At 39.9% G+C, this 13,567-nt stretch overlaps 1 protein-coding gene across 1 annotated transcript; it reads left to right on the forward strand.

The window, feature by feature from the left end:
- The first annotated feature begins 178 nt into the window (after positions 1–178).
- LOC125991574 (urotensin-2 receptor) lies at positions 179–11,199 on the forward strand. The gene is made up of 4 exons (XM_049759600.2): positions 179–649; positions 1,001–1,725; positions 2,498–2,876; positions 10,308–11,199. Exons 2-3 carry the CDS (start codon positions 1,012–1,014, stop codon positions 2,873–2,875), a joined length of 1,092 nt encoding a protein of 363 aa, XP_049615557.1. The 5' UTR covers positions 179–649; positions 1,001–1,011; the 3' UTR covers position 2,876; positions 10,308–11,199.
- The last annotated feature ends 2,368 nt before the right edge of the window (positions 11,200–13,567 follow it).

Below are 13,567 nucleotides of genomic sequence, written 5' to 3' on the forward strand. Positions count from 1 at the left end.
TTTTATCTTTGCCATCTCAGGTCACAGTGTGATACATCGGTGTGGAAATGCGCAAGGGTTAGAGAGAGAAGGCATTTCCTGCATACCTCACCGTTGGCAGATCTTCTCTGCCGTCTTTTTTTTTTATAGTAATAGAGCCTGACTTGCTCTCCCCTCCCTCATTCCCTCCCTCCTTTCCTCACTGCTGCTCTACCTTACTCACCCCCACACACAATCACACACACTCGCTGATTCCCCGAGACGAGTGGAAGCTTAAACCCGATCGTCATTTCTCTGTCATCTTCAGATCATTCAACATGTGATTTTTCTGAAAATCTTGGATATTTTTTTTCCTTCGCTCCTTCCACATCCCAACTTTGCTGGACAGAAGTTGTGAGACTGATTTAAAAAGGCACCTTGAAGACCATTCAGAGATTTTCATCACTGGATCATTTGCTTTGTGTTCATCTCATCAAGTGGGTCAAAAAAAAAAAAAAGAAATCCCAGTCACCTTTTTGTTTCACGTCATGGAAACCTTGTAAAGGCTGCTTTTATGGAGTGTGAAATTTTGGATGCATGAGCCAAGTTTGGAAGGAAAAAGTCAGACAAAAGCATGGCTGATGGAACAGCTGCAACGTGCTGAAGGCTTCTTTCAAACAAGACAACACAGGTACCAACTTGCATGGCCATTTGATTACACTTGAAAAGAATTAAAACAATAACCCCAAAACACTACAATTAACCAACAACTTGTTTGAAGCACCCCTGGCACAAGCCTTAAGCTATTTTCAGAGCTGCTTTAGAAGAGCGTATGCTTTCCTCATAATGGCCGTTGTCCAAGGTTACTCTCCGCATGTCTACAAGCAGGAGGGCGTACTTCACATTATTGAAAACAATAAATGCAACTAGACTACTTCATGAAAGAAATGTTCAATGTCAGAATATTCAGGGGTCAGAGTTCAACCCGATCGAGGAAGCTTTGATTAATCACTGACGAAAACTCCTCTTATTTCCGTTCTAGTATCTTCAGAAATGACCACGGTGTCCATGGAGCCCGTTGGAGTCCTGGTGGAGAGGAGCACCAATGTCACCGAGCCCCCTCAGAGCGCTCATGAGGACCCGGCGGCCACCTTCACCATTGGCACGATTCTCTCCATTATGTTTCTCGTGGGAGTCTTGGGAAACATCTACACCCTGGTGGTGATGTGCCATTCCATGCGGAGCGCAGCTTCGATGTACATTTATATCATCAACCTGGCTTTGGCAGATCTCATGTATCTTCTCACCATCCCGTTTGTGGTGTGTACGCACTTCCTGAAGCGCTGGTACTTTGGGGACGTCGGTTGTCGGATCCTGATCAGCATGGACTTCCTGACCATGCACGCCAGTATCTTCACGCTGACTATCATGAGCACAGAGCGCTACTTTGCGGTGCTCAGACCGTTGGATACGGTCAAACGCTCGAAAAAGTATCGCAAAGCCATCGCGCTCCTCGTTTGGGCCGCGTCTCTTATCCTCACCTTACCCATGATTGTAAGCATTCAGTTGATGAAGGTGGGCAACAAGGCTATGTGTCTTCCCACCTTGTCACCCCTGTCCTATAAGATTTACATCACCTTCCTTTTTTGCACGAGCATCGTCGCCCCCGGACTGATCATTGGCTACCTTTACATCCAACTTGCTCGGACTTACTGGGTTTCACAAACGGTGACCTTCAAAACCACCAATAAGCTTCCCAACCTGAAGGTCAGTGGATATCTCTTACAATATCTATTTTTTAAAAACACCTTTTGTTTTGTTTTAGGAATCAGTATTTAGGCTATGGTGACTCAGTCAGCTAAAAAAAACAAAAACCTTGTTTTCCTGCCCCCCCCTGGCTTCTTGATCACATGACTAAGATTGAATATGAATTGATCTGTTTGCTCTTTCTCACCAACACATTGGCAACGGACGTCACTGTCAATGGACTGGTATCAAGTGCACACATGATAAGAGCACACAAAAGAGCACATACGGCACGTAGCAGGAAGCCATCTGAGTGACCGTGATGAGGCATTCAGCTTCGCAATTACAATCTAGAATTAGGAAAGGCATTTGGGGAGTGGCCAAATTGCAGAGATGCACGCTATAAAGATGTCACACCCATCGGCGTTCATACAGATAAATATGACAACAGCGATGAAATGACGGCATACGTGTTACTCAAAAAGCAAATAGCTTCTCAGAGAAGGCTGTTATTTTTGTTCAAACGCTTTATCCGTTCCATTTAAGTGGCTTATTCAAGCAGATGAAAGGTAAAATCATGAAGAGTTTTGCAACAGCATCAAGGCCAGGATCATCTTTGCTCATCTAATAATTTTTATTTTCATTGGCTATATTTTGTCCCTTTCAAGGTGATAAAGTTCACTCAAGTTGATTTCTGCACATTGTTGTCATATTTACGAAGGAAATATATTGTCACACATGTCAGAAGAGCTTGGATTGCTGACCTGTTCTCTCTGCTTGATCTCCCCCAAAGGTTCTCTACTTGATTTTCACCATCGTGCTCCTCTTTTGGGCATGTTTCTTGCCTTTTTGGATCTGGCAACTCCTGGGTCAGTACCATCCGTCCCTGCCCCTGTCGTCCACAGCCAAGCGCAACATCAATTACCTGACGACATGTCTGACGTACTCCAACAGCTGCATCAACCCATTCCTATACACACTGCTCACCAAGAACTACAAGGAGTATTTGAGGAAGCACAACCGCTCGTGGTCAGCTGGGAGTTTTTTTGACAGGAGAGGCCGTATGCAGCGCTCGCCGCGCAGGTCACCGTCCGCGAGCAGTCAGCAGTGTACGGAGAGTTTCATGCTCACGCACACGGCCTCCTTGCGTGCCCACAACAGCAGCTTGTGAGGTAGGCACGTGCATGTTTTTATGAAGGGGGCGGTCCCGATTCATCACAATCCAGACAGCAGATGTTGGAATTTCATCAGGGTTCCTCAAAAACTGTTTTTGATTTCCTTTTTTGGAGGAAGGGAAACATTTAGAATGTGTCAATGTGGGTATTTTCATCAGACACATCATTCTGGATTCCCTCTCACCAAAACAGACACTCACAAACTAATTTTAGATGTCCCTTGCAAATGTTTTCTTCAGAGGAAATTGAGAAATTTATTGTTGTGTGACAAAGTGGAATGTGGGCAGATATAGGGATTCATTCAAGATTTTAGGAAGACAAAAATAGATTTCTTTGTGTGAACTTTACAAGCCCGCAATGAAAATATTGACCCATTATGCAGAAATACAGAGCTGACACATAAAGCATTTACTAAAAAAGCTAAGTTTCACGCTGGCATTTTATTCATTTATTCATTTTCTTATCAACAAAAAGAAATGGTCTCCCGGGAAACACCGGCAGCCTTTGAAAAATACATGTGGCAATAAATTGCCTTTTCAGCAGCCACTCATTTGCGACCAGTCGGTGGTAACATATTCCCCTTTTGGAAAACGATTACAAACTCAGTTTTGTTGTTCCGTCTGGGTTTCCTTAGATGATTTTATTGTGAGTCTCGAGAGTGCAGCGGTTTTACTGCTGGATTCTCAAGTGGACCATAAAGGTTCCTCGACAAAATATCGCAGGTTAAAAACATGAATCCTCACAGTAACAGATCCCTGGCTGCCAATTGCAAAGTGTCTCCAAGTCATAATGACGCTTGATAGTATCGTGATTACAACAACAAAAGGAAGGAAAAAGGCCAGCGGACTCAGGAAATGGCAGGCATAAAGCATTTGGTAGCGAGCGGCATGCTTTCTACTTTTCTACTTTGAATGTTTAATATTCGCTAGGCTACAGTTGAATCTGTTTTACACTTGACTCTGGAAAGTCCCTCTCAAGTGACCAAGATTAGCATTAAAAGGCCATGAATGGGACAATAATCATTGATGAAGACAATGGTTTAGGGCACGATTAAAATGCTGTCTCAGCAACAATAGCAAGGCCATCCATATTTAATACGGGGAAGTGTCAGGGGAAAAAAAAAAATATATGAGCAGCAGAATGAGCAATTAGACATGAAAACGTGTTTTGGAACAGTGAACAAGTTCTCCATACATGGTTGCATGGGCATTTCGTCTTCCTTTCGTGGCAGACAAGGGAAGGAGATGAACAATGTAAGGAAGGGGAAATTGAAAAAAGAGCCATGACGATATTTAATGTACCTTTTGAAGTACAGTTAAGTGCCAATGTGCGAATATGTCGGCCGCACTAATCTTATTCTTCTACACGCACAATTTTACAATAAAGGAAAAGATCTCGACATAATTCTTTCTGCTAACGTCAGCAGTACACATTCAAGCGATCCCCAATCCGTGACGAGCATGCTAAAGAATAAATGAGGAATTTAACAGGTTGCCATTTTCTTGTCTCAGTCCTAAGTGAGAAACATAATAGCCGTGGGACTCGTGTCTTGTAACACACTTAATTAAAGGTCTGACAGACTAAATGAGAGGTCATCTCTTTAAAGGTCATCTGGTCACGCAGACAATAACTCATTTCTGCTAGCATGTTTATGAAAGACTTGCTGATCTTACAAGATGATTATAGCGACTTGACCCACAAACGGTAATTAATGTTTTCTTGCCAATGCGATAGGCTTTTTTTTTTCTTCCTGTGAATGTAGTAAAGAGGCTGTAATCTCTTGAAAAATGTCCAATTTAATTTGCTCTTCTGAAGATCTCATGCCTATTCATATATACATTGAAAGTAAGTGGGAACTTAGTAATGGGTTGAACTAGCTAACTAATGGTGGCTTCAAATGGCTCCACATTATTTATATCCAGTGTATATTGTTAAGGACTCTCCATACATATGTAAATATCCCTAGCTCCTTTTATTTTTCGTTTGTTTCCTCTCTTTGTTTTATGATAATATAGTGTACAATAGCTACAGCTGCCAGGACAATCAGGTTGTTGAAAAAAAAAGAAATGCTGGGCGGTATGTGCAACAACAGGTTAAAACTTGCGTTCTAAAGATTATCAAGCTGCTGGTCCTCATAGGCCATTGGTGTCAAACCCAAGGTCCGGGGGCAAAGATATGGCCCGTCGCATCATTTAATGTTAATTTGATTTAAAATTGCAAATTGTGTCCAGTTTAAAAAACTAGAGCTCTTGCTAGCAATTGTTTTTAGAGATTAGTTGAAGAGATTTTCTCCTTTTGCCTCATACCAAAATGCATCCGATGTTCCTAGGTGCCTTGACAGATTTCGAAACCCCCAACAGATACATTAATAAAATAGTAAGACAATCCAAGTCAGAGTGTGCAATCAGATCGAGCGTTCTTGACTGCTGTTGCATCAACACTGGGAGAAAAAAAAATCATGATAGGGGATTGCAAAAGTGATGCCGGTGCCACATCATCTTCTTAAGGCAATATAAACCAAAAAATCTCCTTTTTTATTTGGATTTTTTTTGTCATCTAATGATGTAAATTATTTCTAGAAGATGACAAACCACCGTTAAGACGGAATGTTCAGGTGTGAAGTGTTTTGAGAACCCTAAAAGAGAATTTCTAGCCTCTTTCATCACGAGTCATCACCTGCTTGCAGAAGCGGCGAGATGAGCGGTGAAGATTGTCAGTGCAGTGCTGTCGCTCATCCTGATTGATATTTTCTCCCACTGTGCAACTGCAGAGGCATCACTTTTTTGCATTGAGGTTAGCCGAGATGGATGCTGACCTTGTAAAAATGAATAATATCACTTTTATAGAAGCACTTTCCCCCCCGTGACGGCTGACTCGTACGTCATCACTCTGCACCTGGCGGCTTAAACCCCAATATGTGGGACATGTCTTCACCCCCACCTTTCAAAATACCAATCGTTGCTAAATTTTTTGCTCATTATCATCATGTACATACAAGCGAAGATGCTGCTGACAAGCTAACCGACGGAATTCTCATGAATATTTCAAGTCTTGCATTGGGACATGCAAGGGGAGGATTTTATATTTTAGTATTCAAAAGTAGTCACAAAAGTCTCTCTCCATTCATGTCGTGCATTGAATTTTATAGTCAGGTTCAAAAGATAAGTCCAAGTTCTATTTGGGGGAGTAATAATTACTACTAGAGGAAAAATGCAGAGTAAGATGTACGTGGAGCTGTTTAAAAATGAGACGTCTTTCGGTGAAAATTAGTAGCTTGTTTGTTTTGCACTCCAGTTCTGCCTAAAGTGCTTTAATTGTGTATGGCACAGACGAGATGAGATAATGGCTGTTATATATCATTTTTTTCATCCATGTCCATTAACAGTTGTTAATTGTAGGAGCTGTCATTTTTTTAATATTATAAAATGGCCGTTTATTTATTTATTTATTTATTTATTTATTTATTTTTTACAGATTTAGGGACCTTGTTTTCAAAAGTGTTTTTCTTCCGTAAAAATCTTGCATCTCACAGAAAGTCAAGCAGGTAAATTGATATCCTGGTTGCCCTTGTAATGATAGAACATGAGTCTCATCCATCACTGTAAATCACAAGGCCTTCAAATTTGTATTTGCTGAAAGATGCTCACTCTTTGGGCTTAATCTGAGTCAATAAATCAAAATCTTCCACCAGCACTATCAATAAAAAAAAAGTTTCTCTCACAAAAGAGTGCGCTCATGCTCTCTCTTGTTCTTTCCTTAGACAACCTTCACAATATGAACTCATGCAAGGTGAATGAATCCCAAACTGATTTTTTGATTCAAATCATTTTGTTACATTGTATTGATCTATTCAGCTGGGTCCCTCTGATGCTGATCTTTGTTCGCTGTCGTATTCTTCCAAGCTACCTACCACCAATAAACAGACTAAGTAACTTAATTGGTAATTGAAATCACAGCGTGTGTCTCGCTCGACCTGCTGAGGCTGCACAGCCTTTCAATGTCAATAGCCACTGAAATGAAGTTATTATGTTGTCAGATTAGAGAATCAACTCACCGACATTGGAGATTAGCGTAAATCCTGATATCAACACCCAAAACGAACCGCTGGGTAAATCCGTTAACACCTCAAGCAAACACAGTGTATTGAATTCATTTCATAAACATCTTGCCAATTTTTATAAAATAAAGTAAATGTGCAAAAAGTGGACACTGGGAGATGCTTGAGGGAGCTGACAGATGTTAACAGTTAACACATTCTGAGTTTATTATTTTTGAAACTGAAGATGTAGAGTAGCCAGATGTTGTTGTTTTTTTTTTTTGCTCTCTGCAGTGAGCTTTTAAGACAAAATATATTTTTCAAACCACACAAAGGGACCTATTATCACACTTGGCGCAGGTCTAACGCTAAAAGCCATCATTTTTGGAGAAATTTTGATTCATAATGGCATTAGAATTTGTATGAATGCTAACAACTATTTCATTCATATTTTTTTCCTGCTTTCAAAAGGGTGAACTTTATAAAGTGGTTTAATCGAGCAGGCGGTGGAAGAAAAAAAATCTTCAGCCTTGGACTACTTTAAAACTTCATCAAGTAACTTCATGAAGCCAACCAAAACAGCTTACATAACGTCTAGCGACTGGTCTCGTCTTTAATTAGACTTTTGTTTCTAATTTATGTCGGCTGGGATTCATTTGTGTCCCTGAAGAGGATAAGCCATAGAAAATGGATGGATGTGAAAATAATGCAAAATTCAGTGACTTTTCAAAATGTTAGATTTAATATGACATATTTTGATGTCATGGCTCAATGCCTAGCTTAAACCATACAATTGAATGTGACTATTTTTCCTGAAATACATTTTGTCACTATTTTCCATTTTCCAAATGCACAAATTATTTCGGTGTGGACAGATATGATTGTTTCCTGATGACCAAGTCATCATTGTACATTTAAAAATGCCCCGTAACTTGGCCCATCAAACAAGAAAAGCAGTATTCTTGCCTGGCTTCACTCTAAGGCTTTATTAAATCTGAAGCACTTCTTTCAATTATCCCGTGAAAAAGAAATGAAAAGCCGAGGATCAATGGCCTGAAACCGCAGAAGACGTAGCAGAAAGGAAGAAAAAAAAATGCTCATCTTCTTTCTTACAACTTCTGATTCAGCCAGAGGATGAGGCGGTCGAGAAATTTAAAACGACACTGGTGGACGGTGATGAATCAGAATCAGTTGACATGGCTGAGTGGATGGCCACCGCTGCGGCGGTCACAAATGAAAAAGCCTGCAAATTTCTTTCGATCCCTTCCAACATTGGACTCTGTGCAAGATTATTCTTATTTTTAGAAGACAGAAACAAGAGTTGCTCCCTTTTCTACTCTATTAAAATAGTAATTTTAAAATTAAATAATTATTCCCTCGTGTCACATGATCTATTACATCTCTGATTTCTGTCCCTAATGCGACTTATTTTCCAAAGATTATGGCTTTTTGTGTAATTCACCGAGCGTGAAAAGAGATCAGGGGAACCACGGAGGATCGATACGCTTTACAAAGCACGACTGGTGCAGCCGCTGCATCGAGTTTATCTTTAGTCTGCGGTTCTATCGCGTTTAATCCTGGAAATTAGGGTTCTTTTGTTCAAGATCAATACGTCTCCCCGAGTAATCGCTGCCATCTCGCAAATCTCGTTCACGCTTGATTGCTTTTAGTCAAGTGAACTTTGACAAGTGGACATAAACATTGTCGGCCCTCCACCTTGACATAAATAGCCGACGGCATAGTGCGAGCGCAGTTGCAGAGGAGTCACAAGAGTACAAGCCAGCCGAGTGATAGTTCGCAGAAAAATATCGTGCATTCCATGTTATCGGTTATAGAGGTTAAATATGACACGATGGGCTGGACTGTGAGATTTATGCACGCGTTGTTGCAAGATAGCAATCTCTCATACAAGGTTGTTAAAAGGTCAAGGGCTGCTGTTGGATATTCCATTTCAGATCTCTTTTAAAACACTTCATGGCCCGACTGCTTGACTTTGTAAAAATCGACAAGAACCCACATGGAGAGGGGAAAGTTGGCAGCAAACATCCTTAGTGACACTTCCCAAATACGTTTTTTTTAAAACACATTGTGCCAAACTATCTTTTGCTTTTGCAAGGGCCGAACCTTTGCACAACATTCATATCTGCTGTTAGAGTTTGTGAAATCACGGTATGACCTCAAGTGTTCATCACGAAGCGATAAACAAGCCCGCAGTTCCTGACACCCCGCCCCTGCCCCCCCTTTGTCGACACACTGAGAAGTGCTCCTAGCCTTTTATGTGTCCTCCGTTACGATGCCTTTGCACATAGGGGAAAATATGCACCTCATTGGATGATGCTGCCATGGAGGTGATAACTGGGCCATTTGACTATCACTACTGAGAGAGGACATGTGAAAAGTGGGAGTGGTTGTGAAGGAGAGACATTAGCGCAAAGGGCACATAGCCAAGTGCACAGGTGTCAAATGAACATAGACGGACGGCCAATGGCTGGGAGAAGTTGTGATTCCTATTTTCTGCCGCCGGCTATTCAAGTGCCACTCAATTGCTAAGTAGAGAGGGACAAGGAGGACAACCGCTAACTTAAGCCACCTCGACCTCCAAGTGACCCCTAAGAGTTTTGGAAAGGAGAGGCGGATAAACACATTCTGTTCAGCCAAACTGAAATCGATTGTCATGAAACAAATGCTTGAATGGTAAATCAAAGTTATGCGCAGCTTGTTTGGTTACCGTGGCGATAAAAACCTCCAACAAGTCCAGCGGTGTTAGATCATAAGTTTAAATATATCAACTGGCATGTGTGCTTGTTTGCCAATACTTATATTTTGGATTTTGATGATCTGATAAACTAAACAGACACATGTCAGGTTCTACCAAAAAAAAAAAAAGACCCTACTAAACTATTTTGGGGATTATATTAATACACGTCAGCCTTAATGTTCCATGCTCCGCTTTGTCATTCTGGTCCACCTCCAGTATATTCTATTTTTAGTGCTGTCATATTTTTTTCAAAGCCTACAATCTGTATGGTCAAGGAGCGAGTCTAAAATCTTACCCGAATGTCAAACATAAAAGACATCGCAATTAGAAATTAGAACATAATAGCACGTTAATGGTGATTTATCACGTCATGATTTTCATCCGTGCCACAAAAACAGAGAGATACATCTCGGCTGATGTGCTGTGACACAAATCAATGCTCCTGCACGATTAGCTCCCTCTTTGTTTAGCCTACAGGACTCCTTGTAGATATGAATTGGGAGTATCACGTTCCAGATAAAGATATATTTGTTGGGTCCATCACTGATTGTGTGGTGGGCATGATCGCCGAAGCAAATTGCTGGTGTGCAAAGTGCTACATAAATAGACTTAATGTGTTCCCTGTGCTTGACAGATTTGACGGAAGTATGCTGAATGAAGAAAAAGGACCAAAGAAGCACGTGGAAATGGCTTGTTATCTCTGTGAAATTGACAGAATAAGCGTGACAAATGTAATCGATGGGCTGAAATGATGTTTTTCCAACCTCTGCTCTAAATACACTTTCATATGTGTGCTCACGATTAACCTGTACGCGATGTATCGTCTGCTTGTTATGCAATCTGTGAGTCTGCATGAATATGTGTCCAAAAATGTGTTTAGGTTGTTAAGGCTAATGCAGTACTGTATATACTTCATTTCAACAAGCTTGAAGTCACCAACGCTTGAGTTTAAGCCCTGCTGATGTTAAAGCTGCTAAAAATAACAATGTGGAACAAATGGCGTGTTCTTGTTTTTCCTAGAATTGATATATGTATAGTTGGCTTCAGTTGCTCATGAATTGTTTATTTAAAAAAAAATAGATTTGGGCACAATGAAAAGAAAAAGAGTCAAAATGACAATATAGCTGTAATGCCAGTGGAGAAAGGGAAGAAAATAATGAAGTTATAATATTATGATAATAATTGCTATTGTAAAATAAAGAGACTCTACAAAATATCCTGTTTTCTTGTAATATATGTTATTAGTAGTTTAGTCTTTTCAGTGTCGCCCTCTCTACCAAAGACAGAAAGGTGCATAAACTCCAATAAAACACAACCAGCGCGTATTGTTATAAAGTAGCACAATGCAAACAAGTTCCTTTTTTTTCTTAAACATTACCATGTGTTTTTTTTTCTTTTTATATATGTAGCTTAAAAAAACTGCAATTGCCTGAAATCTATCAAATGAAAGCACATTTTGTTTCATGCAGGAAACCCCAAAAAATAAATGATGTCTGAATGTGTTGAATAAAATGGTGTTGAATCTGCGTCTGTGTTTTTATTGAATTAATTACAAGCTTTTATCAATAACAAGCAACATGTGGTGTTAATGTAATATATGATCAAATTCTCAGGTAAATCTGTAAGCGTTTAAAGTGCTTTTCTTTCTTTTGTGCTAGCCTGATCACACTTTGTGTCCAAGCATCAAGCTGTTACAGCTATCGATTGACCGAGCATGAGAAGACACGCTCGCTGTAAACATCACCACCCTCTTGCACTTCTACTTGACGAGATTTGTACACGTATAAAAACAATCGACATTGCGACACGATTAGTCATAACAGACAACCCGAGATGAAAAACAAAGGTGGTCTTCGCGACGTGACTGTGAAATGTCAAGTCATGGCATAATAAATATAGTCAATTTAATTATGGCCATAAGATTTTGGTTCAAGTATGCATCCTCCACTTATCTCCAGTAAATGTCAACCCCGATGATTCCTACTGCTTGCATAACACCTTTTGTCCACTTTTTTAAAAATAGTCGACGGATATAATCCTCAAGGACAGGAATGTGAAATATTTTCAATACATTTCTGCTTGTCTTTGTATTTTTTTCGTCAAGAGCAGTTCTGTGCAAAATCAGACCGTCATGAAAATATTAAAAGTAATTTGAAGTTTGTTCTGTTGTATCGAAGCGATTGGCCGGGTTGGTCTCATTTCTCTTTGGTCCTTGATCTTGCACTTGAAGGCATGCTGGGTGCATTATTAACCTTTTGAAACAAACGAGCGCCTCTTCTCAAACAGACATTTCATTTTTTTTCCCCTCCCCAAATAGAATTCTTCTTGAAAAGAATTTGCAATGAATTATGATGCTGCTGTTGCTGTTGTTTGGTTTGAAATAATTCATCCGTATTTAAGGGGAACAAAATGCCAATAAAACAATGGTGGGTGGGAAAAAAACAAACTCCTCTTCCCTTCCTTCGCTGTGGGCTAATTAAAAGACTTGACTTACCATCTTACTAAATATAAAACCCCTGCTTCAAAAACAGCTTTAAAAAAAGATAAACATGCACTATCACAAAAAAAGATTGGCAACAGTTTTTCTGAGCACCTCACGTCTGTTCTGATTTCCAAGTATACAAAATCATTTGCGAAACACTGTGTCTTTTATGAAAACCATAAAACATAAGGCAACATTTGGATCATGAAAATGATTTGTGTGACTGAGAATAAATCTCAAATCCCCCTTAATTTTCTTCCAATCAACAAAAAAGACACGACTAGCAGAGGCAGAACTATGAAAAATTACAATCAATACAGACTGTGAGGAAGATATAGCATTTGGTGGACTGTATGGATTGTGTGCGGCAAGTACTTTGTATACTTTGAAGGAAGTTCTATAAATCAGGCCCATTTACCATGTGCCCTCTGTGACAAACTAAGACCTCTATCTCCACTTTCCAGTTTGACCAGACATTCATGAAGAAAATGTTGGGAGCATTCATCAAAGCTATTGTGCAAACTCACAACCGTAATGTCCCCATTGATCAAACCATTGTTGTTTTTTTTCCCCTTCAAAATTGAATGACACCTTTATTAATCTATCAGGTATGAAATATTGATGTGTAAGATTTTATAAATCATTCATTTTTTTTAAGGCCAGTGGAATTGTGTTTTAAAGGACATCAAATTGGCCAGTTCATGATGATGGAAATTGGTAACATCGTTATGCTAAATTATAAATCAACAGCAACATGGGTTTATGAAAATAGGTGTCAAACTTGGCTTTTCCTAACGATGTTTCTCTCTTCCACTCTATGAGTGGTGAATTTTATTGCTAGCTTGGTTCAACTAGTAAAGTAGATTTTCTATAACCTTTAGGGTTTTTAAATTAAATTAAACGTCTGCTGGCGGACATCTAAATGATGTTGTCATTACGCTTCATATCAGAATTGCGCCGCCTCAGGGCAAAAATTTGTAATTGCGTGACCTGTATTAATTGAAATCCTGCCGAGGTTCAAACACAAAAGAGTGAGGCAGTCATGCAAAGCGTCACCCTGCCCCATAAAGTTTCGCTGCATATATTGATGTTGCAAAGAGGATTGGACTTGTTATTTCAGACTCGTCCAACAAAACCAGGTGGACCCAATTGGCCTTTTTTATATACATAAAAAGCCCTTTAATTTTCTCCATGAGTCAGTCCTTTGAAGTATTTATTACACCAAATAACATGCTGTTTATGAAACAGACCACTATTGATGCCCATGTAACTGTGAAAGTCATTAAAAGTAAATGGCGTGCGCGGGGCGGGCGCCAGAGCTCAGCTTTTGATCAGGACGACGGACGCTGAGCTCAAACATTGTTAGCGCTTCCCCTCAGATATTATGCCTGTGTGGTCACATCAATATTTTT

This window comes from Syngnathus scovelli, chromosome 21, assembly GCF_024217435.2.
Source record: "Syngnathus scovelli strain Florida chromosome 21, RoL_Ssco_1.2, whole genome shotgun sequence".
NCBI lineage: Eukaryota > Metazoa > Chordata > Actinopteri > Syngnathiformes > Syngnathidae > Syngnathus > Syngnathus scovelli.